This window comes from Ranitomeya variabilis, chromosome 5 (genome assembly GCF_051348905.1).
Source record: "Ranitomeya variabilis isolate aRanVar5 chromosome 5, aRanVar5.hap1, whole genome shotgun sequence".
NCBI classification, from domain to species: domain Eukaryota; kingdom Metazoa; phylum Chordata; class Amphibia; order Anura; family Dendrobatidae; genus Ranitomeya; species Ranitomeya variabilis.
The window spans coordinates 31,383,470-31,409,126 of NC_135236.1; the positions used below are offsets into that span (position 1 = coordinate 31,383,470).

General features: G+C 47.6%; 1 protein-coding gene across 1 annotated transcript in view; it reads right to left on the reverse strand.

The window, feature by feature from the left end:
• Positions 1 to 25,657, reverse strand: part of LOC143774241 (acetylcholine receptor subunit epsilon-like) — a 65,368-nt gene that overhangs the window by 7,585 nt on the left and 32,126 nt on the right. The window contains exons 2-11 of the mRNA XM_077261630.1: positions 19,972 to 20,108; positions 19,263 to 19,307; positions 10,920 to 11,029; positions 10,494 to 10,649; positions 9,222 to 9,322; positions 8,837 to 9,037; positions 8,461 to 8,575; positions 2,527 to 2,641; positions 2,090 to 2,348; positions 1,648 to 1,781 (exon numbers count right to left, since the gene is read on the reverse strand). Coding sequence (XP_077117745.1) covers positions 1,648 to 1,781; positions 2,090 to 2,348; positions 2,527 to 2,641; positions 8,461 to 8,575; positions 8,837 to 9,037; positions 9,222 to 9,322; positions 10,494 to 10,649; positions 10,920 to 11,029; positions 19,263 to 19,307; positions 19,972 to 20,108 — 1,373 coding nt within the window. The remainder of the gene's footprint in view (positions 1 to 1,647; positions 1,782 to 2,089; positions 2,349 to 2,526; positions 2,642 to 8,460; positions 8,576 to 8,836; positions 9,038 to 9,221; positions 9,323 to 10,493; positions 10,650 to 10,919; positions 11,030 to 19,262; positions 19,308 to 19,971; positions 20,109 to 25,657) is intronic.

Consider the following 25,657-nt stretch of genomic DNA (forward strand, 5'->3'; position numbering starts at 1 on the left):
AGGATGTAACTCAGGATCAGTAATGTAATGTATGTACACAGTGACTGCACCAGCAGAATGGTGAGTGCCGCTCTGGAGTATAATACAGGATGTAACTCTGGATCAGTAATGTAATGTATGTACACAGTGACTGCACCAGCAGAATAGTGAGTGCAGCTCTGGAGTATAATACAGGATGTAACTCAGGATCAGTATTGTAATGTATGTACACAGTGACTGCACCAACAGAATAGTGAGTGCAGCTCTGGAGTATAATACAGGATGTAACTCCGGATCAGTAATGTAATGTATGTACACAGTGACTGCACCAGCAGAATAGTGAGTGCAGCTCTGGAGTATAATACAGGATGTAACTCAGGATCAGTAATGTAATGTATGTACACAGTGACTGCACCAGCAGAATAGTGAGTGCAGCTCTGAGGTATAATACAGGATGTATCTCAGGATCAGTAATGTAATGTATGTACACAGTGACTGCACCAACAGAATAGTGAGTGCAGCTCTGCGGTATAATACAGGATGTAACTCAGGATCAGTAATGTAATGTATGTACACAGTGACTGCACCAGCAGAATAGTGAGTGCAGCTCTGGGGTATAATACAGGAGGTAACTCAGGATCAGTAATGTAATGTATTATGTACACAGTGACTGCACCAGCAGAATAGTGAGTGCAGCTCTGGAGTATAATACAGGATGTAACTCCGGATCAGTAATGTAATGTATGTACACAGTGACTGCACCAACAGAATAGTGAGTGCAGCTCTGCGGTATAATACAGGATGTAACTCAGGACCAGTAATGTAATGTATGTACACAGTGACTGCACCAGCAGAATAGTGAGTGCAGCTCTGGAGTATAATACAGGATGTAACTCAGGATCAGTAATGTAATGTATGTACACAGTGACTGCACCAACAGAATAGTGAGTGCAGCTCTGCGGTATAATACAGGATGTAACTCAGGATCAGTAATGTATCTACACAGTGACTGCACCAGCAGAATAGTGAGTGCAGCTCTGGAGTATAATACAGGATGTAACTCAGGATCAGAAATGTAATGTATGTACACAGTAACTGTACCAGCAGAATAGTGAGTGCAGCTCTGGAGTATAATACAAGATGTAACTCAGGATCAGTAATGTAATGTCTGTACACAGTGACTGCACCAACAGAATAGTGAGTGCAGCTCTGGGGTATAATACAGGATGTAACTCAGGATCAGTAATGTAATGTCTGTACACAGTGACTGCACCAACAGAATAGTGAGTGCAGCTCTGGGGTATAATACAGGATGTAACTCAGGATCAGTACACGATCAGTAATGTAATGTATGTGCACAGTGACTGCACCAGCAGAATGGTGAGTGGAGCTCTGGAGTATAATACAGGATGTAACTCAGGATCAGTAATGTAATGTATGTACACAGTGACTGCACCAGCAGAATAGTGAGTGCAGCTCTGGAGTATAATACAGGAGATAACTCAGGATCAGTAATGTAATGTATGTACACAGTGACTGCACCAGCAGAATAGTGAGTGCAGCTCTGGGGTATAATACAGGATGTAACTCAGGATCAGTAATGTAATGTATGTACACAGTGACTGCACCAGCAGAATGGTGAGTGCCGCTCTGGAGTATAATACTCACCGCGTTGCTCTTGTTCTGCTCTTTGGTGCTGCTGTTGATGAAGTTGCACGCCTCCACACATTCCTTTATTTCCGGGGCGCAGTGAACCAGGTTCTTGAACAGCGGGGTGGTTACCCCAACATCGAAGCCGTCCACTGTAACACGGGAGCAGAGTTATTTGGAGCCGTGTTATCATCCCCAGCCCCGGTCATCATTTTGCTCCTCTCTAATGACTTCGCTGTCTCTGTGACTTCTCCATTTCCCTTCTCCTTCCAGTCGGAGACCATAGGCAGCAGCTCCACCTCACAGCATTACTGTAGGATGGTAAATCAATCAGCCCAGTGCGAATGATCGCCAGCAGAATTATGAGTGCAGCTCTGCTTGTGAGTGGAGCATAGGAATGATGTGCTGAGGTGGAGCTGTGCTGTAGGCCATGGGAACCTTCCTGCCGCCCCTTCCTTACCTATCTGCCACCTCCACTGCCCCTTTCTGCCTTTGGGCTCCTTTTCTTCACCTCTGTGGCCTCGGTCGTCCCTGTTCATCCCGTGTCGCTCTCTCTGCCGCTCAAACATCAGCTCGCTCCGCGGCTTCCTCAGGACGTACTCCTCCGCTTTCAGCATGATGCCGAGGGAGCTCTTCCTCCTCTCCCGCGGAGTCGCCTCCTCTTCCTCACAGGGCTCGATCTTCATTTGCAGGTAGCGTGGTAAAACCTTCAGTAGCCTCTGCAAGAGACCAAACCGGAGGAGCGCTTGTTTTTTGGTGCCTTGATCTGTTTTATTGATACAATTATAGACATATGACTTTTTTTGTTTGCATTTTGTGTGGGGTGCAGCAACCAAAAAACTGCAGTTTTGCCGATTTGATTATTTTTTCTTTTCGGAACCTGAACGATTTCCTCACGTGTTTCATGGTCTCTGTCAGGTTGTGGGTGCTCGGTGTCCGCAGCGACACGTTGAGGACAATGACGCAGCTTAAGACTATGATGGTCGACACGATCATCACAAAGATCAATGTTGTGAATTTGGATTCTGGGCTCCCCCGGTGGCCGCTTGTGGAATTGGACTTGTCATCCTCTTTCCTGTTTCACCTGGTTCCATCAGTAGTGGGTGTCGCTATTTAAGCTCATTTCTCTGGTGGTTTCTTGCCGGTCAACAATGTTATCTGATGCCTCTCAGTGCTTGTTCCTGCTTCTAGACTACTACTAGATAAGTTGGACTTTTGTCCATGTTTTGTTTTGCCTATTTGTTCCAGTTCACAGCTGAAGTTTTGTTACTGTGTCTGGAAAGCTCTCGTTGATCAGGGATTGCTACTCTGGCGTTATGAGTTAATGCCAGAGTTTAAGGTAATCTCTGGATGGTGTTTTGTTAGTGTTTTTCTGCTGACCATGAAAGTATACTATCTGTCTTCTGCTATCTAGTAAGCGGACCTCAAATTTGCTAAGACTATTTTCCTGCTGCGTTTGTTGTTTCATCTGAACTCACCGTCATTATATGTGGGGGGCTACTGTCTTCTTTGGAATATTTCTCTAGAGGTGAGCTAGGTCTTATATTTCCCTCTGCTAGCTATTTAGGTCTTAGGCCAGAGCTGGGCATCTAGCGATAAATAGGAAATGCTACCTGGCTATTTCTAGTTGCGCGGCAGGCTTAGTTCATGGTCAGTATAGTTCCATCTTCCGAGAGCTTGTCCCTCTATAGGCTTGCTATGATCTCTGCCTGCAGAGATCATGACAGTTTGACCGGCCAATAAAGTGTTAAAGACCCAGGTTGAGAAAGGAGAGTTATAAGAAGTCTGCTGGAATTTTTTTTTTTTTTTTTTTCCTCCAGTCTGCCTTGCTGCAGTCTTTTTTTTCTCTCTCCTCCTAATCTCTGTATGGCTCTGTGTGCACCTGACAATAATGGATCTCCAGAGTGTAACTGCGGGTTTGAATAATCTCATCACGAAAGTACAAAATTTACAAGATTTTGTGGTACATGCTCCGGTATCTGAGCCGAGAATTCCTTTGCCGGAGTTCTTCACAGGGAATAGAGCTAGCTTCCAGAATTTCCGAAATAATTGTAAGCTTTATTTGTCCCTGAAGTCTCGTTCAGCTGGAGACCCTGCTCAGCAGGTTAGGATTGTGATTTCCTTGCTCAGGGGTGACCCTCAAGATTGGGCCTTCTCATTGCCAGCAGGGGATCCTGCGTTACGCGATGTGGATGCGTTTTTTCTGGCCTTGGGCTTGCTTTATGAGGAACCTCATTTGGAACTTCAGGCAGAAAAAACTTTGATGGCACTATCTCAGGGGCAAGACGAAGCTGAAGTTTTCTGCCAAAAATTCCGTAAATGGTCTGTGCTTACTCAGTGGAATGAGTGCGCCTTGGCGGCAACTTTCAGAGAAGGTCTCTCTGATGCCGTTAAGGATGTTATGGTGGGGTTCCCTGTGCCTGCAGGTCTGAATGAGTCCATGACAATGGCTATTCAGATTGATAGGCGTCTGCGGGAGCGCAAACCGGTGCACCATCTGGCGGTGTCTATGGAAAAGACGCCAGAAAGTATGCAGTGTGATAGAATTCTGTCCAGGAGCGAGCGACAGAATTTTAGACGGAAGAATGGATTGTGTTTCTATTGTGGGGATTCTACTCATGTTATATCAGCATGCTCTAGGCGTACAAAGAAGCTTGATAAGTCTGTTTCCATTGGCACCATTCAGTCTAAGTTTATTTTGTCTGTAACCCTGATTTGCTCTTTGTCATCCATTGCCACGGACGCCTATGTTGACTCTGGCGCCGCTCTGAGTCTTATGGATTGGTCCTTTGCCAATCGTTGTGGTTTTGATTTAGAGCCTTTGGAGACTCTTATTCCTCTGAAGGGGATTGACTCCACCCCATTGGCTAATAATAAACCACAATACTGGACACAAGTAACCATGCGTATCAATCCGGATCACCAGGAGATTATTCGTTTCCTGGTGCTGTATAATTTACATGACGATTTGGTACTGGGATTGCCATGGTTGCAGTCTCACAACCCAGTCTTGGACTGGAGAGCAATGTCTGTGTTGAGCTGGGGATGTAAGGGTATTCATGGGGACTTACCTTTGGTTTCTATTTCGTCGTCCATTCCCTCTGAAGTCCCTGAGTTCCTCTCTGATTATCAAGATGTCTTTGACGAACCCAAGCTTGGGTCGTTACCTCCGCACCGTGAGTGCGATTGTGCCATAGATTTGATACCGGGTTGTAAATATCCCAAGGGTCGTTTGTTTAATCTGTCTGTGCCGGAACATGCTGCTATGCGGGAATATATAAAGGAGTCTTTGGAAAAGGGACATATTCGTCCATCTTCTTCTCCCTTGGGAGCTGGGTTTTTCTTTGTCTCAAAAAAAGACGGCTCTTTGAGACCATGTATTGATTATCGGCTTCTGAATAAGATCACTGTTAAGTATCAATACCCATTGCCATTGCTTACTGATTTGTTTGCTCGTATAGAGGGTGCTAAGTGGTTCTCTAAAATTGATCTTCGTGGGGCGTATAATTTGGTGCGGATCAGGCAGGGGGATGAGTGGAAGACCGCATTTAATACGCCCGAGGGCCACTTTGAGTATTTGGTCATGCCTTTCGGTCTTTCTAATGCCCCTTCAGTTTTCCAGTCTTTTATGCATGATATTTTCCGCGATTTTCTGGATAAATTTATGATAATATATCTGGATGATATTCTGATTTTTTCTGATGACTGGGACTCTCATGTCCAGCAGGTCAGGAGAGTTTTTCAGGTTCTGCGGTCTAATTCTTTATGTGTGAAGGGGTTTAAGTGCGTTTTTGGGGTCCAGAAAATTTCCTTTTTGGGGTATATTTTTTCTCCCTCTTCCATTGAGATGGATCCCGTCAAGGTGCAAGCTATTTGTGACTGGACTCAGCCCTCCTCTCTTAAGGGTCTTCAGAGATTTTTGGGCTTTGCCAACTTTTACCGCCGATTTATTGCTGGTTTTTCGGATGTCGTTAAACCACTGACTGATTTGACCAGACAAGGCGCTGATGTTGCTAATTGGTCCCCTCATGCTGTAGAGGCCTTTCAGGAGCTTAAGCGCCGTTTTGCCTCTGCCCCTGTGTTGCGTCAGCCTGATGTGAATCTGCCTTTTCAGGTTGAGGTTGACGCTTCGGAGATCGGAGCTGGGGCAGTGTTGTCGCAGAAAGGTTCCGACTGCTCCGTCATTAGGCCTTGTGCCTTCTTTTCTCGCAAATTTTCGCCCGCAGAGCGGAATTATGATGTTGGGAATCGGGAGCTTTTGGCCATGAAGTGGGCGTTTGAGGAGTGGCGCCATTGGCTCGAGGGGGCTAGGCATCAGGTGGTGGTATTGACTGACCACAAAAATTTGATTTATCTTGAGACTGCCAGACGCCTGAATCCTAGACAGGCGCGCTGGTCTTTATTTTTTTCTCGCTTTAATTTTGTGGTGTCATACCTACCGGGTTCTAAGAATGTTAAGGCAGATGCCCTTTCTAGGAGTTTTGACCCGGACTCTCCTGGTAATTCTGAACCCACAGGTATCCTTAGGGAGGGAGTAATTTTGTCGGCCGTTTCTCCTGATCTGCGGCGGTCCTTGCAAGAGTTTCAGGCGGATAGACCGGATCGTTGTCCGCCTGATAGACTGTTTGTTCCGGATGATTGGACCAGCAGAGTCATCTCTGAGGTACATTCTTCTGCATTGGCAGGTCATCCCGGAATTTTTGGTACCAGGGATTTGGTGGCAAGATCCTTCTGGTGGCCTTCCCTGTCACGAGATGTGCGAGTCTTTGTGCAGTCATGTGACGTTTGTGCTCGGGCCAAGTCTTGTAGTTCTCGGGCTAGCGGACTGCTGTTGCCCTTGCCTATTCCTAAGAGGCCTTGGACACACATCTCGATGGATTTTATTTCAGATCTGCCTGTTTCCCAGAAGATGTCTGTCATCTGGGTGGTCTGTGACCGTTTCTCTAAAATGGTCCATTTGGTTCCTCTGCCCAAGTTGCCTTCTTCTTCTGAGTTGGTTCCTCTGTTTTTTCAGAATGTTGTCCGATTGCACGGTATTCCTGAGAATATTGTTTCTGACAGAGGTACCCAATTTGTGTCTAGATTTTGGCGGGCATTCTGTGCTAGGATGGGCATAGATTTGTCTTTTTCATCTGCTTTTCACCCTCAGACTAATGGCCAGACCGAGCGGACTAATCAGACCCTGGAGACATATCTGAGGTGTTTTGTCTCTGCTGACCAGGATGATTGGGTTGCTTTTTTGCCATTGGCAGAGTTCGCCCTCAATAATCGGGCCAGCTCTTCCACCTTGGTGTCCCCGTTTTTCTGTAATTCGGGGTTTCACCCTCGATTTTCCTCCGGTCAGGTGGAATCCTCGGATTGTCCTGGAGTGGATGCGGTGGTGGAGAGATTGCATCACATCTGGGGGCAGGTTATGGACAATTTGAAGTTGTCCCAGGAGAAGACTCAGCGTTTTGCCAACCGTCATCGTCGTGTTGGTTCTCGGCTTTGTGTTGGAGATTTGGTGTGGTTGTCTTCTCGTTTTGTCCCTATGAGGGTCTCTTCTCCTAAGTTTAAACCTCGGTTCATCGGCCCTTATAGAATATTGGAGATTCTTAATCCTGTTTCTTTCCGTTTGGACCTCCCTGCGTCCTTTTCCATTCATAACGTTTTTCATCGGTCGTTATTGCGCAGGTATGAGGTACCTGTGGTACCTTCAGTTGAGCCTCCTGCTCCGGTGTTGGTTGAGGGTGAGTTGGAGTACGTTGTGGAGAAAATTTTGGACTCTCGTGTTTCCAGACGGAGACTCCAGTATCTGGTCAACTGGAAGGGTTACGGCCAGGAGGATAATTCTTGGGTCAATGCATCTGATGTTCATGCTTCTGATCTTGTTCGTGCCTTCCATAGGGCTCATCCTGGTCGCCCTGGTGGATCTGGTGAGGGTTCGGTGCCCCCTCCTTGAGGGGGGGGTACTGTTGTGAATTTGGATTCTGGGCTCCCCCGGTGGCCGCTTGTGGAATTGGACTTGTCATCCTCTTTCCTGTTTCACCTGGTTCCATCAGTAGTGGGTGTCGCTATTTAAGCTCATTTCTCTGGTGGTTTCTTGCCGGTCAACAATGTTATCTGATGCCTCTCAGTGCTTGTTCCTGCTTCTAGACTACTACTAGATAAGTTGGACTTTTGTCCATGTTTTGTTTTGCCTATTTGTTCCAGTTCACAGCTGAAGTTTTGTTACTGTGTCTGGAAAGCTCTCGTTGATCAGGGATTGCTACTCTGGCGTTATGAGTTAATGCCAGAGTTTAAGGTAATCTCTGGATGGTGTTTTGTTAGTGTTTTTCTGCTGACCATGAAAGTATACTATCTGTCTTCTGCTATCTAGTAAGCGGACCTCAAATTTGCTAAGACTATTTTCCTGCTGCGTTTGTTGTTTCATCTGAACTCACCGTCATTATATGTGGGGGGCTACTGTCTTCTTTGGAATATTTCTCTAGAGGTGAGCTAGGTCTTATATTTCCCTCTGCTAGCTATTTAGGTCTTAGGCCAGAGCTGGGCATCTAGCGATAAATAGGAAATGCTACCTGGCTATTTCTAGTTGCGCGGCAGGCTTAGTTCATGGTCAGTATAGTTCCATCTTCCGAGAGCTTGTCCCTCTATAGGCTTGCTATGATCTCTGCCTGCAGAGATCATGACAGATCAAGTACCTGCAAGGAAATCTCGATATCATTACCCTGAACTGCAGGTGAGGGAGCTGCGCATATCATGGAATGACCAAGGGGTGGACCGACAGCATGGCGCTGACTAACTCCAGGTAGCAACCATTGTAACGGATTTATGACGTGTGGGGTCACTTACTTTCCAATTAGTGGAACACTCAGGGAAGTTTCTGGGACCTTCTGAGCTATCAGGAACAGAAACACAACCTGCGCCAGAAGGACGTTGATGGACAATGTGCACTTCTGACCACCAGCTGGACAACGAGAGACCAAGAATTAAATGGATTGTCCATCGTTTTATGGTTGGACGTACTGTTCCCAGTCCTAGCCATCTATGGAGATAATCCCTTTCACAGTATGTTCTGGGAGCCACCAGTCTTTCATATAAAACTCTGTTCCCTGAGAAACCATGCAACAAGCTAAATTAAGGTGAAGTTACCCTCTATGAAACTTTTTTTTAGCCTATTTTGCTCTGTGGTCACACGATAATTGACCATCGCCGATGAGTTCCTCACCTTTGGCTGGCAGAAAGTAGACGAGGACCACAAGCGAGGAGATAAGGACAACCGGCACGATGATGTTGACTACGTAGAATAGTGGCTTCCTCTGGATAATCAGGCCAAAGATTACCTGCTGGTACTGGAGGTCGTCATCAGTGTAGAGGTTGTTCAGATATTTCCAGGCTGGGCAATGTTTGATCACCCATTCACCATTTTCTGCAAGAGAGGGTAGTCATGGCAAACAACGATTGACAGATGTCAGCTGCCCATAAACATAAAAGCCAACACCTCTGACCTCATTGATTAACATCCCAAGGGGAAACCCCATTTTTGACCAAGACAAGATGAAGCAAGTCAATGGTCATAAGGCAGGTCTGAGTCTACTGTATCTTGACAGTACCTGTGAAAGCCTCAGGGTCAATATCAACCCTCTCCATTGGTTCTCCACTTTCGGTAAACGCAAGCTGCATGTCCAGTTCTTGGGCATTGTAGGTTTGAGACCTAGAGAAAGACAACATATTCAGAACTCCTTAAGAAGTTCACAAGCTATTTTGCCAAAGGTGTGTGAAACCCCGAGCCCTCATTTCAGTATGAGCTTGATGGACATCCCTTTATCGTTAGAATTAATTTGGGCCACTTTTTTGGAAGAAAAATTTAAATTCATAGAAGGTCATCGCTTTTATATGAGCTTCATTAATATCTCATAGGTGTCCAATTCATGGAAGATCCATCACGTCTATGTGAGACTGATTTGCATTCCATGGTCAACCAAGTCATACAGGTGGCGACCTTCTATAGGATGAAGATACTGTGGGCATCCAATTCATAGAAGTGATGACTTGTAAGTGCTTTATGAACATCCAATGGGCATTAATATGCAGTTGCGCCACTTTGTTGGACGAGAAGGTCCAATTCATAGAACGTCATCACTTCTATATGAGCTTGATTAATATTTCATTGGTGTCCAATTAAGATCATCACTTCTATTTGTGCTTGATCGACATCCTACGGGCATCTAGGTCATACAAGTGATGACGTTCAGCACCAGACTCCATCTTGGACAAGGGCAAAACAGCCTCCAAGAAACATCCGGAACCCTTACACTTCTCTATGAGCTTGATTAATATTCCATTGGTGTTTAATTAAGTTTATCACTTCTATATGAGCTTGATAGACATCCTATGGGAATCCAAGTCATACAAGTGATGACCTTCTATAGGAGCTTGATGAAGACACTGTGGGCTTCTAATACATTGAAGTGATGACCTATATGTGCTTGATGGACATATTATGGGGGTTAATATGCAGTTGGGCTGCTTTGTTGGATGAGAAGGTCCAATTCATTGAAGGTCATCACCTCTATATGAGCTTGATGGACATCCCATGGGTGTTAATATCGAGTTGGGCCACTTTGTTGGATGAGAAGGACAAATTAATCCTAAAGGTTTTGGGTGGGGTTGTGGTCAGTGTTGTGTAGCCACTTTATCCATACCTTGCTTTTGACAATAAAGTGTATGAATTGATGTATTATGTGAAGAAAACTTATTGGAAAAGGCTGCAAAAAGAAGGCCAATAGCAAAACTTCAAAGCCGACCTGAACTTTCTCAAAATGGTGTTCCTCATGTGGTCACCAGAAGAACAAGAAAACATGAGTCCAGCAATATGTCCTCACCTGAACACCAAAGTGCAGTTTTGCCAGTCGAAGGGGAAGTAGGTGACCTTAATGCTACATGCGCTCCTGAAGATGGCAGGTGGAAGCCAAGACATGAACCCGGTGTTAGTGACTAGAACGTTGGCGTAGTACGCAACATCAAACTGTCCATCAATGCTGGAAGAAAATACGAGAATGGTTACTTGCCCCCTCCCTTAATGTATGTCATCTACCCTAAGAAATGATTAGGTGCCATCGTTAGTCTCTCTGAGATGTGAGCGCTGTCCTTTAGTAATAGTTGGGTAACGCATAATGCTCTTTCAAAACCAAATTCTAAATTTTAGGTGATATCGACTGTTGGTACGTAATCATCATAGTGTTGCGCTCTTGTTTTTGAAAGAGGAGAGGTCAGGAAAAACTCGCATGGGGTCCTGAACAGTTACTTACTTGTTCTCCAGTACGATTTCCGGCAGCCACAGCATGTGAGGTGGGACTCGCATCACCTCAATGCCACCATACTCTGAACTGTTCCATGTCATGCGAAAGTCATCCCACTCCTGATAGACAATATGGTGAAGACAATTAGTACAACCGCCACATTGTTACTCCACAAAATTAGGGACAGAGAAATTCTGCCTGTTAATATGTAGATTTCAGTGGTAATTCACTTCCTAATGGCAAACCAGGTTGTATAGACTGTAAGGTGGCTGTTGGACACCTAGTGGTTGGGAGATAAACTTGAAGTTATTCTTTTGTACATATAAGAAAATGCTAACGAGTTGGGAGAGACGGCTTGTCAGGAATCCCACCGCGCTGCCACCAATATGTCACGGTTCACGGGGAGGATACCTTTATCATCCCCACCACTCACACCAATTTGTCACGAACCGGGGTTGTTTGGTTGCCCCTGGTTCTTTCTGAAGGGGATTTATCTATATCCCACTTCCCAGTTCCTGCATACTGTCCCACTAGAGGGAGCTCAGGAGCATACTGCATACTGTCCCACTAGAGGGAGCTCAGGAGCATACTGCATACTGTCCCACTAGAAGGCACTCAGGAGTATACTGCATACTAATGCACTAGAGGGAGCTCAGGAGCATACTACATACCGATCCACTAGAGGGAGCTTACTGCATACCGTTCCAGTAGAGGGAGGAAAGGTGCATACTGCATACCATCCCAATAGAGGGCAATCAGGAGTATACTGCATACCAATGCACTAGAGGGAGATCAGGAGCATACTGCATACCGTTCCAGTAGAGAGAGCTCAGGAGCATACTACATACCAATCCACTAGAGGGAGCTCAGGAGCATACTGCCTACCTTTCCACTAGAGGGAGCTCAGGAGCACACTGCCTACCTTTCCACTAGAGGGAGCTCAGGAGCATACTGCATACCTTTCCACTAGGGCAGACCTGGGCAAGATCCGGCCCGCCTGATGATTTTAAACGGCCCGCCAGCTAGCTGTCACTTCTGACAGCCGGCACCGCTCGGCCAGCCGCCAGATGCTTCTGAGGAGGACCACTGGCGGCTGGAGTGAAGGCCCTGAGCTGATACGCATCGGCCCTGTACAATGTGAGCAGCAGAGCCGGGTTGATTATCGGTGGCGGCGGCCATCTTCCCGAGGCCGCGCGTGGGCAGATGAAGTGCTCTGCTTCACGGGGCTTCAGGAAAATCGCCGCAGGAGGCCGTACGTGCGCAGATGGAGATTGCGGCGGCCATTTTCCTGAAGCCGGGTTTCCAGATTTAGATCTCGGCTTCAGGAAAATGGCCGCCGCGATCTCCATCTGCGTACGCGCGGCCATTTTCCTGAAGCCCCGTGAAGCAGAGCACTCCATCTGCGCACGCGCGGCCTCGGGAAGATGGCCGCCGCCACCGATATTCAACCTGTTGTGAAATTGGATTCTGGGCTCCCCCGGTGGCCACTTGTGGAATTTAACTTGTGTGCATCATCCCCTCTCTTCACCTGCTCCTATCAGGATGTGGGAGTCGCTATATAACCTTGCTCCTCTGTCAGTTTCTTGCCGGTCAACAATGTAATCAGAAGCCTTCTGTGCTTGTTCCTGCTACTAGACAACTCCCAGCTAAGTTGGACTTTTGTCCTTGTGTGTTTTTGCATTTTGTTCCTGTTCACAGCTGCTGTTTCGTTACTGTGTCTGGAAAGCTCTTGTGATCGGAAATTGCCACTCTGGTGTTATGAGTTAATGCTAGAGTCTTAAAGGAATTTCTGGATGGTGTTTTGATAGGGTTTTCTGCTGACCATGAAAGTGTCCTTTCTGTCTTCCTGCTATCTAGAAAGCGGACCTCGATTTTGCTAAACCTATTTTCATACTACGTTTGTCATTTCATCTAAAATCACCGCCAATATATGTGGGGGCCTCTGTCTGCCTTTTGGGAAAATTTCTCTAGAGGTGAGCCAGGACTGTCTTTTCCTCTGCTAGGATTAGGTAGTTCTCCGGCTGGCGCTGGGCATCTAGGGATAAAAAACGTAGGCATGCTACCCGGCCACTTCTAGTTGTGTGGCAGGTTTAGTTCATGGTCAGTATAGTTTCCATCTTCCAAGAGCTAGTTCTCATATATGCTGGGCTATGTTCTCTCGCCATTGAGAATCATGACAGTTTGACCGGCCAAAAAAAAGGGTTAAATTACTGGCTGAGAAAGGAGAGAAAAAAGAAGTCTGCTACAATTTTTTTTTTTTTTTTTTTTTTCCTCTAGTTCTGAGTGTGCTCTTAATTGAATCACTTGCTAGTCTGCCTATACTGCAGCCTTCCTCTCTTACTCTCCTTCTAATCCTTGAATGGCTCTGTGTTCACCTGTTTCAAATGGATCTTCAGAGTGTAGCTACAGGTTTGAATAATCTCGCCACAAAGGTACAAAATTTGCAAGATTTTGTTGTTCATGCACCTATGTCTGAGCCTAGAATTCCTTTGCCTGAATTCTTCTCGGGGAATAGATCTCATTTTCAAAATTTTAAAAATAATTGCAAATTGTTTTTGTCCCTGAAGTCTCGCTCTGCCGGAGACCCTGCACAGCAGGTCAGGATTGTAATTTCCTTGCTCCGGGGCGACCCTCAAGACTGGGCTTTTGCATTGGCACCAGGGGATCCTGCGTTGCTCAATGTGGATGCGTTTTTTCTGGCCTTGGGGTTGCTTTATGAGGAACCTCATTTAGAGCTTCAGGCGGAAAAGGCCTTGATGTCCTTGTCTCAGGGGCAAGATGAAGCTGAAATATACTGCCAAAAATTCCGCAAATGGTCTGTGCTTACTCAGTGGAATGAGTGCGCCCTGGCGGCGATTTTCAGAGAAGGTCTCTCTGATGCCATTAAGGATGTTATGGTGGGGTTCCCTGTGCCTGCGAGTCTGAATGAGTCCATGACGATGGCTATTCAGATCGATAGGCGTCTGCGGGAGCGCAAACCTGTGCACCATTTGGCGGTGTCTACTGAGAAAACGCCAGAAAATATGCAATGTGATAGGATTCTGTCCAGAAGCGAGCGGCAGAATTTTAGACGAAAAAATGGGTTGTGCTTCTATTGTGGTGATTCAACTCATGTTATATCAGCATGCTTTAAGCGTACTAAGAAGCCTGACAAGTCTGTTTCAATTAGCACTTTACAGTCTAAGTTTATTCTATCTGTGACCCTGATTTGTTCTTTGTCATCTATTACCGCGGACGCCTATGTCGACTCTGGCGCTGCTTTGAGTCTTATGGATTGGTCCTTTGCCAAACGCTGTGGGTATGATTTGGAGCCACTGGAGGCTCCGATACCTCTGAAAGGGATTGACTCCACCCCATTGGCTAGTAATAAACCACAATACTGGACACAAGTGACTATGCGTGTTAATCCGGATCACCAGGAGGTTATTCGCTTTCTGGTGCTGTATAATCTACATGATGTTTCGGTGCTGGGATTGCCATGGCTGCAATCTCATAACCCAGTCCTCGACTGGAGAGCTATGTCTGTGTTAAGCTGGGGATGTAAAGGAACTCATGGGGACGTACCTTTGGTTTCCATTTCATCATCTATTCCCTCTGAGATTCCTGAATTCTTGTCTGACTTTCGTGACGTTTTTGAAGAACCCAAGGTTGGTTCACTACCTCCGCACCGGGAGTGCGATTGTGCCATAGACTTGATTCCGGGTAGTAAATACCCTAAGGGTCGTTTATTTAATCTGTCTGTGCCTGAACACGCTGCTATGCGAGAATATATAAAGGAGTCCTTGGAAAAGGGACATATTCGTCCTTCGTCATCTCCCTTAGGAGCCGGTTTTTTTTTTGTGTCTAAGAAAGACGGCTCTTTGAGGCCGTGTATTGATTATCGACTTTTGAATAAAATCACGGTTAAATATCAATATCCGTTACCACTGCTTACTGATTTGTTTGCTCGTATAAAGGGGGCCAAGTGGTTCTCTAAGATTGATCTCCGTGGGGCGTATAATTTGGTGCGAATCAAGCAGGGGGATGAGTGGAAAACCGCATTTAATACGCCCGAGGGCCATTTTGAGTATTTGGTGATGCCTTTTGGTCTTTCAAATGCCCCTTCAGTCTTCCAGTCCTTTATGCATGACATTTTCCGCGATTATTTGGATAAATTTATGATTGTGTATCTGGATGATATTCTGATTTTTTCGGATGACTGGGACTCTCATGTCCAGCAGGTCAGGAGGGTTTTTCAGGTTTTGCGGTCTAATTCCTTGTGTGTGAAGGGTTCTAAGTGTGTTTTTGGGGTTCAAAAGATTTCTTTCTTGGGATACATTTTTTCCCCCTCTTCCATCGAGATGGATCCTGTCAAGGTTCAGGCTATTGGTGATTGGACGCAACCCTCTTCTCTTAAGAGTCTTCAGAAATTTTTGGGCTTTGCTAACTTTTATCGTCGATTTATTGCTGGTTTTTCTGATGTTGTAAAACCATTGACTGATTTGACTAAGAAGGGTGCTGATGTTGCTGATTGGTCCCCTGATGCTGTGGAGGCCTTTCGGGAGCTCAAGCGCCGCTTTTCTTCCGCCCCAGTGTTGCGTCAGCCTGATGTTGCTCTTCCTTTTCAGGTTGAGGTCGACGCTTCTGAAATCGGAGCTGGGGCGGTGTTGTCGCAGAGAAGTTCCGACTGCTCCGTGATGAGACCTTGTGCTTTTTTTTCCCGTAAATTTTCGCCCGCCGAGCGGAATTATGATATTGGGAATCGGGAGCTTTTGGCCATGAAGTGGGCTTTTGAGGAGTGGCGTCACTGGCTTGAGGGGGCCAGACATCAGGTGGTGGTATTGACTGACCACAAAAATTTAATTTACCTTGAGTCTGCCAGGCGCCTGAATCCTAGACAGGCGCGCTGGTCGTTGTTTTTCTCTCGGTTTAATTTTGTGGTGTCGTACCTACCGGGTTCTAAGAATGTTAAGGCGGATGCCCTTTCTAGGAGTTTTGAGCCTGACTCCCCTGGTAATTCTGAGCCCACAGGTATCCTTAAAGATGGAGTGATATTGTCTGCCGTTTCTCCAGACCTGCGGCGGGCCTTGCAGGAGTTTCAGGCGGATAGACCTGATCGTTGCCCACCTGGTAGACTGTTTGTTCCTGATGATTGGACCAGTAGAGTCATCTCTGAGGTTCATTCTTCTGCGTTGGCAGGTCATCCTGGAATCTTTGGTACCAGGGATTTGGTGGCAAGGTCCTTCTGGTGGCCTTCCCTGTCACGAGATGTGCGAGGCTTTGTGCAGTCTTGTGACGTTTGTGCTCGGGCCAAGCCTTGTTGTTCTCGGGCTAGTGGATTGTTGTTGCCCTTGCCTATCCCGAAGAGGCCTTGGACGCACATCTCGATGGATTTTATTTCGGATCTGCCTGTTTCTCAGAAGATGTCTGTCATCTGGGTGGTGTGTGACCGTTTCTCTAAGATGGTCCATCTGGTTCCCTTGCCTAAGTTGCCTTCTTCTTCCGAGTTGGTTCCTCTGTTTTTTCAAAATGTTGTTCGTTTGCATGGTATTCCTGAGAATATCGTTTCTGACAGAGGGACCCAATTCGTGTCTAGATTTTGGCGGGCATTCTGTGCTAGGATGGGCATAGATTTGTCTTTTTCGTCTGCTTTCCATCCTCAGACTAATGGCCAGACCGAGCGGACTAATCAGACCTTGGAGACATATTTGAGGTGTTTTGTGTCTGCGGATCAGGATGATTGGGTTGCTTTTTTGCCTTTGGCGGAGTTCGCCCTCAATAATCGGGCCAGCTCTGCCACCTTGGTGTCCCCGTTTTTCTGTAATTTGGGGTTTCATCCTCGATTTTCCTCCGGTCAAGTGGAATCTTCGGATTGTCCTGGAGTGGATGCTGTGGTGGAGAGGTTGCATCAGATTTGGGGGCAGGTGGTGGACAATTTGAAGTTGTCCCAGGAGAAGACTCAGCTTTTTGCCAACCGCCGTCGTCGTGTTGGTCCTCGGCTTTGTGTTGGGGACTTGGTGTGGTTGTCTTCTCGTTTTGTCCCTATGAGGGTTTCTTCTCCTAAGTTTAAGCCTCGGTTCATCGGCCCGTACAAGATATTGGAGATTCTTAACCCTGTGTCCTTCCGTTTGGACCTCCCTGCATCCTTTTCGATTCATAATGTTTTTCATCGGTCATTGTTGCGCAGGTATGAGGTACCGGTTGTGCCTTCCGTTGAGCCTCCTGCTCCGGTGTTGGTTGAGGGTGAGTTGGAGTACGTTGTGGAAAAGATCTTAGACTCTCGTGTTTCCAGACGGAGACTCCAGTATCTGGTCAAATGGAAGGGATACGGTCAGGAGGATAATTCTTGGGTCACTGCCTCTGATGTTCATGCCTCCGATCTTGTCCGTGCCTTTCATAGGGCTCATCCTGATCGCCCTGGTGGTTCTGGTGAGGGTTCGGTGCCCCCTCCTTGAGGGGGGGGTACTGTTGTGAAATTGGATTCTGGGCTCCCCCGGTGGCCACTTGTGGAATTTAACTTGTGTGCATCATCCCCTCTGTTCACCTGCTCCTATCAGGATGTGGGAGTCGCTATATAACCTTGCTCCTCTGTCAGTTTCTTGCCGGTCAACAATGTAATCAGAAGCCTTCTGTGCTTGTTCCTGCTACTAGACAACTCCCAGCTAAGTTGGACTTTTGTCCTTGTGTGTTTTTGCATTTTGTTCCTGTTCACAGCTGCTGTTTCGTTACTGTGTCTGGAAAGCTCTTGTGATCGGAAATTGCCACTCTGGTGTTATGAGTTAATGCTAGAGTCTTAAAGGAATTTCTGGATGGTGTTTTGATAGGGTTTTCTGCTGACCATGAAAGTGTCCTTTCTGTCTTCCTGCTATCTAGAAAGCGGACCTCGATTTTGCTAAACCTATTTTTCATACTACGTTTGTCATTTCATCTAAAATCACCGCCAATATATGTGGGGGCCTCTGTCTGCCTTTTGGGAAAATTTCTCTAGAGGTGAGCCAGGACTGTCTTTTCCTCTGCTAGGATTAGGTAGTTCTCCGGCTGGCGCTGGGCATCTAGGGATAAAAAACGTAGGCATGCTACCCGGCCACTTCTAGTTGTGTGGCAGGTTTAGTTCATGGTCAGTATAGTTTCCATCTTCCAAGAGCTAGTTCTCATATATGCTGGGCTATGTTCTCTCGCCATTGAGAATCATGACATCAACCCGGCTCTGCTGCTCACATTGCATTCCGGGCCGCTGCGTCACCTCACCAGTGGAAGGGACCCTGCGCATGCCATGCCGCACCTCTACCGTCTCCACACCACTGCTCAACCCCCCCCCCCATGGACACCAGGCCGTGGCGTCGCCCACCTAAACAGGAAGGGACCCTGCTCAGGTGCACGCCACACCGCATCACCCCACCTCTGCCGACGCCTTGCCTCCTGTGACCCTGCTCTGCCACCGCCAGCCTTCAGGTAAGGCTACTTTCACACTAGTGTCATGCACTGCACGTCGCTATGCGTCGTTTTGTAGAAAAAACGCATCTTGCAGAAGTGCTTGCAGGATGCGTTTTTTCTCCATTGACTTGCATTAGCGACGCATTGCCACACGTCGCAACCGTCGTGCGACGGTTGTGTCGGACCGTCGCCACCAAAAAACTTTGCATGTAACGTTTTTTGGTGCGTCGTGTCCAGCATTTCCGACCGCACATGCGCGGCCGGAACTCCGCCCCCTCCTCCCCGCACCTCACAATGGGGCAGTGGATGCGTTGAAAAACAGCATCCGCTGCCCCCGTTGTGCGGCGCTTCCACAGTATGTGTCGGTGCGCCGCAACGTCGCATTGCGACGTGCAGTGCACGACACTAATGTGAAAGTAGCCTAAGATACTGTAAATTTGGGCAATAAGACGGACCCCCATCTTATAAAAAATCTTTTTTTCTGCAATTTTCACCCCAAATTTGGGGTGCGCCTTATGGTCCGGTGCGTCTTATAGTCCGAAAAATACGGTAATTATATTAGTCCGGCTCTCTAAAACCATCCCAATTTCTCATGCGGCCCCATGGCAAAATTAATTGCCCACCCCTGCACTAGAGGGAGCTCAAGAGAACACTGCATACTTTTCCACTAGAGGGAGCTTAGGAGCATACTGCATACAATTTATACATTGAATTCAATAATAACACTATATGCAGTAAGCTCCTGAGCTCCCCCCAGTGGTTGCAGGTAGTTAGGACTTTATTAGGTAACAATGTCAATGCAGGGGATTTGGAGCTCTTTTTCAGGAAAAGACCCCTCTTACCCCTGACTGAAAAATATAGAAACCCATAATGCATCCAGAGAACATACATATCAGGGCCTGAGCTCAGGTCGTCTGATTCCACAGGTGGTCTCCTTACCAGCAGCAGCCACACGTTGGTTGTCATCGTCTCTTCCTTCTCATTCTAGCAAAACAAGAATAGCAATCGTCAGTGCATCTTATAGTGATGTGCTGCTGGAGACTTTGCTCCTCCACTAAGTCATTGGGTCTGTCACTTCCCAACTGTATTCTTGTTGTGAGGAGCTCTGACCTTTTCACTTTGTAACATTAAGTATCTCCTTAAATACTCTGTGCTGCTGGGGAGTTTGCTCCTTCCACTATCTTCTTTTCAGTCTGTGACCACCAACCAGATTAGCACCCTATGTGCCTGAAATACTCTGTGCTGCTGGCAGGGCCTTGCTCTTCCCACTGTCTTACAGTCTGCGACCTCCCACTGAGTTGGAAGACATCTCTCCTGAAATACTCTGCACTGCTGAGGACTGTACTCCTCCCTCCATGAAAATCCCGACCTGGCATTTCCCTCTAGATAGCACACTGCTCTCCTTTAATACTCTGTGCTGCTGAGGGTTTTCTTTTCTCCACTGTGTTCCCACCAGTTTGTGACCTCCCACTAGATCAGCACGTTCATTTCCTGAAATGCTCTGTACTGCTGTAGGGATCGTCCTGATGATCATCGTACTGGATGACCATCCTATGCCATAGCGAATAGCGATCATCGTACTGGACCCAAACTCTGCTGTCCTGAAATACTCTGTGCTGCTGATTGCAATAAAGAAGTAACGACTCACCAGGGAGATGAGGTTGGTCAGTGTGAGTTTCAGTCTGACTACGATGATGTCTGTGATGGATTTGACGGGTCGGGACATTTTATCATAATTTGAGAATAAATCATTAATCAGTCGGTTTTCCTCATTCGCCATAAAACCTGAGAGACAAGAAAGAGATGACTGATCGCAAGTCGCTGGGTGTGCATTATGGGCAAGGAGCAAGCTGAGGGGTCTCAAAGCAGAACCTGTACCAGGGTCCCCGACTATTCATGGGGCATTTACAACATGGGGGTCTTATATGTGACAATCACAGATTTAGATCCAGATGTTGGAGCTGGACCGACCAACCAAACATACCTGGTAACAGTCTGGATTTTACAGCAGTCTACGCCTCAATATCGATGTGTAACTGTGACGCCCCAGGGTCCTGGTCGTCACAGTGGCATTGCTTTCCTTACGGGGAGAGTGACGTTACGCTTGGAAGCGATGAAGGATTCCTTTTATCAGGTAACCACAATGCACACAGCATGTTCACACTCCAGGCCAGAAGGGGGAGCTCTGAACCTGGTTTTCAGGAGAACTCTCATAAATGTACTGTATATTCTGGTTTTGGAGGGAAAGTCAGGCTGATTGTGACAGTGAAGTGAAAGGACGTGCGCAGAAGGAGCTCCCTCTCAGAGGGGGCTAGAGGGCAATTGCCAGAAGGGAGTTTGTCAAGGAACTTCAGCTAGGTGGAGCTGGTACGAAAGGAGAAGAGCTGAGCAGACGTGGGAGTCTGCAGTTCCTGGCAGAGGGATAAGGGACTGAAGGGCCGTGGACAGAGACACAGAAAGACGAACAGATTTGTAGTGAGCATGCAGGAGAGCGAAGCAGAGGCGAGTGACACCAGGGGAGGACAGCTGCGCTTGGGCTATCTCCCTGCGAAGCGCAGATACCGGTAGCCGGAAAACTGAGGTTGTGAGGGACTCTAAGACTTACAGCAGAAACCGGCAGGACAGCTGGATTCACATCACATGTCTGCCCCAATACCCAGAAGGCACAGTGACACATAGAGCCCGGGTCGTGATAGAGACCCTATAAAAAGGCTCCAGCCACCTGTCATACGGCTTTGTGTCCCACCTTCATGGAGGACAGAGAGAACTGTGAGGACCTTATCAGAAGCCATAGGCAGTAAGGGACTACAACACAACCGCACTTTTAGGAAGGCTTTCATCTCCACCTGGAAAAGGGGACTCTGGATTCGCTTCCAAGCTGGCCAGACTCTGACTATACCTGTGATCTGGTACCCTGGACTGTGGTTGCCTGAACCTACAGTAAACCCGGTAAAGAGACTGCAAACCTGTGTCCTCCGTTCTTTACTGCACCACTCACCATCCTCAGCTATACACCGGGAGCCCTGGGGACCCCGCTTCACCTGTGGGACGCGTCACCATCCAGCCGCCATACCATCACCCCAGAGGACCCCTTTAATCCGCGTCGGTCCCTACTGACTGAGAACCACAGGTGGCGTCACAAACAATAGACTTATTTTACAATTCCCCTTAAAAGACCGTCCCCATTAGCTTTAGCGCCCAGGGCCACGGACCGGGTCGCAGCCACCGTGACATCCCCTTTAAGTGCGACCGTACCCGGTACCGAGTATCCCACTGCCCAGGCTGGCGTCTCATAACCACCTAGGCTTGTCTCATTGCTGTGAAACCACAAAGCCCTGTGCCCTTATGTAATGTGCAACCATTAAGCATGTTTAGGGTCATTGTCCTGTTGGAAGATGAACCTACACCCTGGTCTCAAGTCTTTTGCTGCCTCTTATAGGTTTCCCTCCATCCATCTTCCCATCAACTCTAACCAGCTTCCCTGCCCCTGCTGAAGAAAAGCCTCCCCACAGCAGGATGGTGAAACCACCCTGTGTGATGTTGGGTTTGGTGTTTTCAAGGCGATGGGCATTGTTTCTTTTCAACCACAGATAGTATTTTGCATATACCCAAAAAAAGTTATTTGGTCTTGTCATGATATGTACTTTTGCCCTGTCCTGTATTTGAATAATATGCCATTTGATGTATGTAACTGTTCTCTGGTTTCTATTAGCTGTAATTTATGTATTTTCTTGTGCTGGGAGTTCACCTGTAACAATATGTCTCCTTCCCCCAATACTTGCAGCCCTAAGGCTTCTTTCACACTTCAGTTGTTTGGCGTCAGTCACTTCCGACATAGTGACAGATCGACGGATCCGTCACAATTGTTGAGAAAACGGTTCCAATGGATCCGTTTTTTTGACGGATCCGTTACTTGGGGGTTGTCTGGGAAAAGTATCTACTTTTTGGAGCATGCGCAATTGAAAAAGCGGATTGGGGCGACGGATCCGCCGAAATGACGGTCGCGACGGATCCGTCGCCCATAGGCGGCCATTCTATGGAATGACGGACGCGACGGATCCGCCGCGAACCGTCATTTCGGCGTTGACAAAAAACGTTTCAATGTCCGTCTATGTCTAGACAACGTCCGCCAAATTTCTACGGATCCGTCGCATGACGGATGGAACGGATGACCATCCGTCACAATCCGTCGCCAATGCAAGTCTATGGGAAAATAACGGATCCGCCAAAAAAAAATGACGGATCCGTTATTTGAGGAAACTGGCGGTTTTAGACTGATGCCAAACAACTGAAGTGTGAAAGAGGCCTAAGCTATAATGTAATTAAGCTTTGTCAACACCACTAGTGAAGAATAGCCATTCTTCCTCACAGCAGGTGGCTAGTCAAATGTACATACTAGATAGACTAAGCGGAGCCGACCAGTCTAGAATCTTCTGGTGGACCCAACCATTGAATAGAAGGTGTGACCCCTACCCCCCTTCATGGGCGGATCCCAGGAGCTCAGACAATCCATTCTTATTTTTGAGATCAGATGTGAGTTGATCCTTAAAGGAGAAGGAGTGGGGATTCTTAGCTGAGGCAAGACCCCACGTCCATCTGTGACTGCAGAAGCGAACGGGGTGACACTTGAGCTGAGGACATATCTCGTCGTTCGTGAGATTGTTTTGGGATCCCTTGGACTCGTGTGGACTATTGCTTTGTTAGCTGGCACAAGGATTATCGGGAGGTGCCCCCGAATCTGTTCTGTTGGACTCGTGGAAGGACTATTGTTTCGTTTATCGGGTGCGGGATTACTGGAAAGCACCTCCAGATCTGTTTCTTTACTTGGACTTATTGTGGACTTGAAGGACATTATGGATATTTGATGTTGTATGCTCCCTGCTTTAATGAATCTCGTTGGATCATCCCTCGGCCTGTTGTCCCTTCCTGCTCTGCCGTACACCCCGTCACAAACTGGTTGGCAGCGGTGGGATCAGAGCAGAAGGAATGGAGGACAATGGCCCAACATCGGGAACCAGCACCGCAGAGTATAAGAACTGGACTTTGGGGAGCCTACAATCAAAGGCCCGTGAAGTAGGAGTCCGTTTTAAAGGACTCTCCAAGGAGCAGCTAATTGAGGCTTTGGAAGGAGTTTGCCTGCAAGATGACGCTGAGGAAGGATCCTCACAGCAAATGGAGGAAAGACTGCAGCCGGAGGTAAATACCCAAAAAAGTCAGTGGGTTGTGTGGTACGAGGAGGAGTTGGCATTGCTGGGAGAAGAGGCCACCATAGACGATAAGAGGGAGGCCATTCACAGAGCTCAGGAGAGGGAGGCCATTCACAGAGCCGAGGAGAGGGAGAGGGAGGCCATTCACAGAGCTCAGGAGATGGCATTGCTGGAGAGGCAGATCGCTTTGGAAGCAGCTAGAAGCTCCAGACAGACTGTAACCTCAGCACCCACCATGAGGGAACTCCCCAGAGTGTCCCGCAAAGACTTTAAGCCCTTTAATGAGGCTGCAGGCGACATTGAGGGCTTCTTCCAGGACTTTGAGCATCAGTGTCGATTAATGGAAGTCCCGGAAAGGGAGCGAGTCCGACATCTTGTGGGGCTCTTAGAGGGTGGAGCTGCCGAAGCCTATAGAGCTATGGACTCTCGGGGGAACCGTGAGTATGCGGAGATTAAACAGACTATTCTAGAACATTATGCTGTGACGCCAGACACTTACAGGACTCAGTTCCGTACTTAGCCTGTGATGGGGAAGTGTCTTTTAAGATATATGCTCATAGACTCAAACAAATATGTCATCGCTGGCTGGAGGCAGAGGAGGCCTTAACCTGGGAGACCTTCCTCCAGGTTATCCTAAAAGAGCAGTTTTTCTTCAAGTGCCCTGCTGAGATCCGGGAATGGGTGCGTGAGAGGAGACCAGCCACAGTGGAAGAAGCTGCATTTCTCGTTGATGAGGCTCTCACCATCAAGCCTCAGTGGAGGGTTCTGTTGGAGAATGGAGAGAGGCCTACCAGCTCCACAACATCGGTGGCCCCCAGTTCTTCTGTCCCCATTGTTCCCCGTTCCTCTAAGCCACCACCTCATGCTGATACCCGTGTAAATGTGCCTCCAGTTGCTTCTACTGCGTTTTCTGGAATACGACGAGGAGAGGAAGTAGCAGAGCGCAGGTGTTATGGTTGTGGGCATCCGGGGCATCTGCAGGCCTTATGCCCAGCCAGCCCATGGAGGAGTCGTCCTCAAATCCCTACAGCACCTTCAGGTGGGAGCCGGCCTCCAGGTTCCCTTACCCCTCGCCCAAGAGGACACCTTGGATGGAGTGAGACCCAGCACAGATGCTATCGATGTGGGCAGCCGGGGCATCTGCAAGCCTCCTGCCCAGCTGTTCAAATGAGGATTGATCCTGTACCCAGTCGTATTATTAATTATGTACAGCCAAGTGCCATGGAGGAAGACGTGTCACCACTACCTGAGGACTGGCCTAGTGCCTCACCCACCCATGTTGCACCACTAGGAGTTTATGGTGTGCAACCTGCAGCTATGACAACTTCTGCTCATCGAGGTAAGCACTTGCAGGAGGTCGTGCTGGATGGACAGAGACTTATTGGATTTTGTGACTCAGGGGCTTTCCTCACACTGGTTGATCCCCGAGTGGTTCGGCCTGAGGCAATTCATAGAGGACCTGGGATTGTCATTAAACTGGCTGGTGGACAATGGAGGACTATTCCCACAGCCACTGTGGATCTGAACTTTGGTTTTGGGGTCAGGCGATGTGTGGTTGGGGTGATGGGTGGTCTGCCTGCAGATGTTCTCCTGGGCAATGATGTGGGAGAGCTACGATGCCAGGCTGCATGAAGCCACATGTAAGTTACGCTCTGCCTGTGTACTTAACCAGCGACCTGTAGAGGTCCCTAGTACGTACACAAATTGGGAGGGGAAGGGATTGTCATGATATGTACTTTTGCCCTGTCCTGTATTTGAATAATATGCCATTTGATGTATGTAACTGTTCTCTGGTTTCTATTAGCTGTAATTTATGTATTTTCTTGTGCTGGGAGTTCACCTGTAACAATATGTCTCCTTCCCCCAAATACTTGCAGCCCTAAGCTATAATGTAATTAAGCTTTGTCAACACCACTAGTGAAGAATAGCCATTCTTCCTCACAGCAGGTGGCTAGTCAAATGTACATACTAGATAGACTAAGCGGAGCTGACCAGTCTAGAATCTTCTGGTGGACCCAACCATTGAATAGAAGGTGTGACCCCTACCCCCCTTCATGGGCAGATCCCAGGAGCTCAGACAATCCATTCTTATTTTTGAGATCAGATGTGAGTTGATCCTTAAAGGAG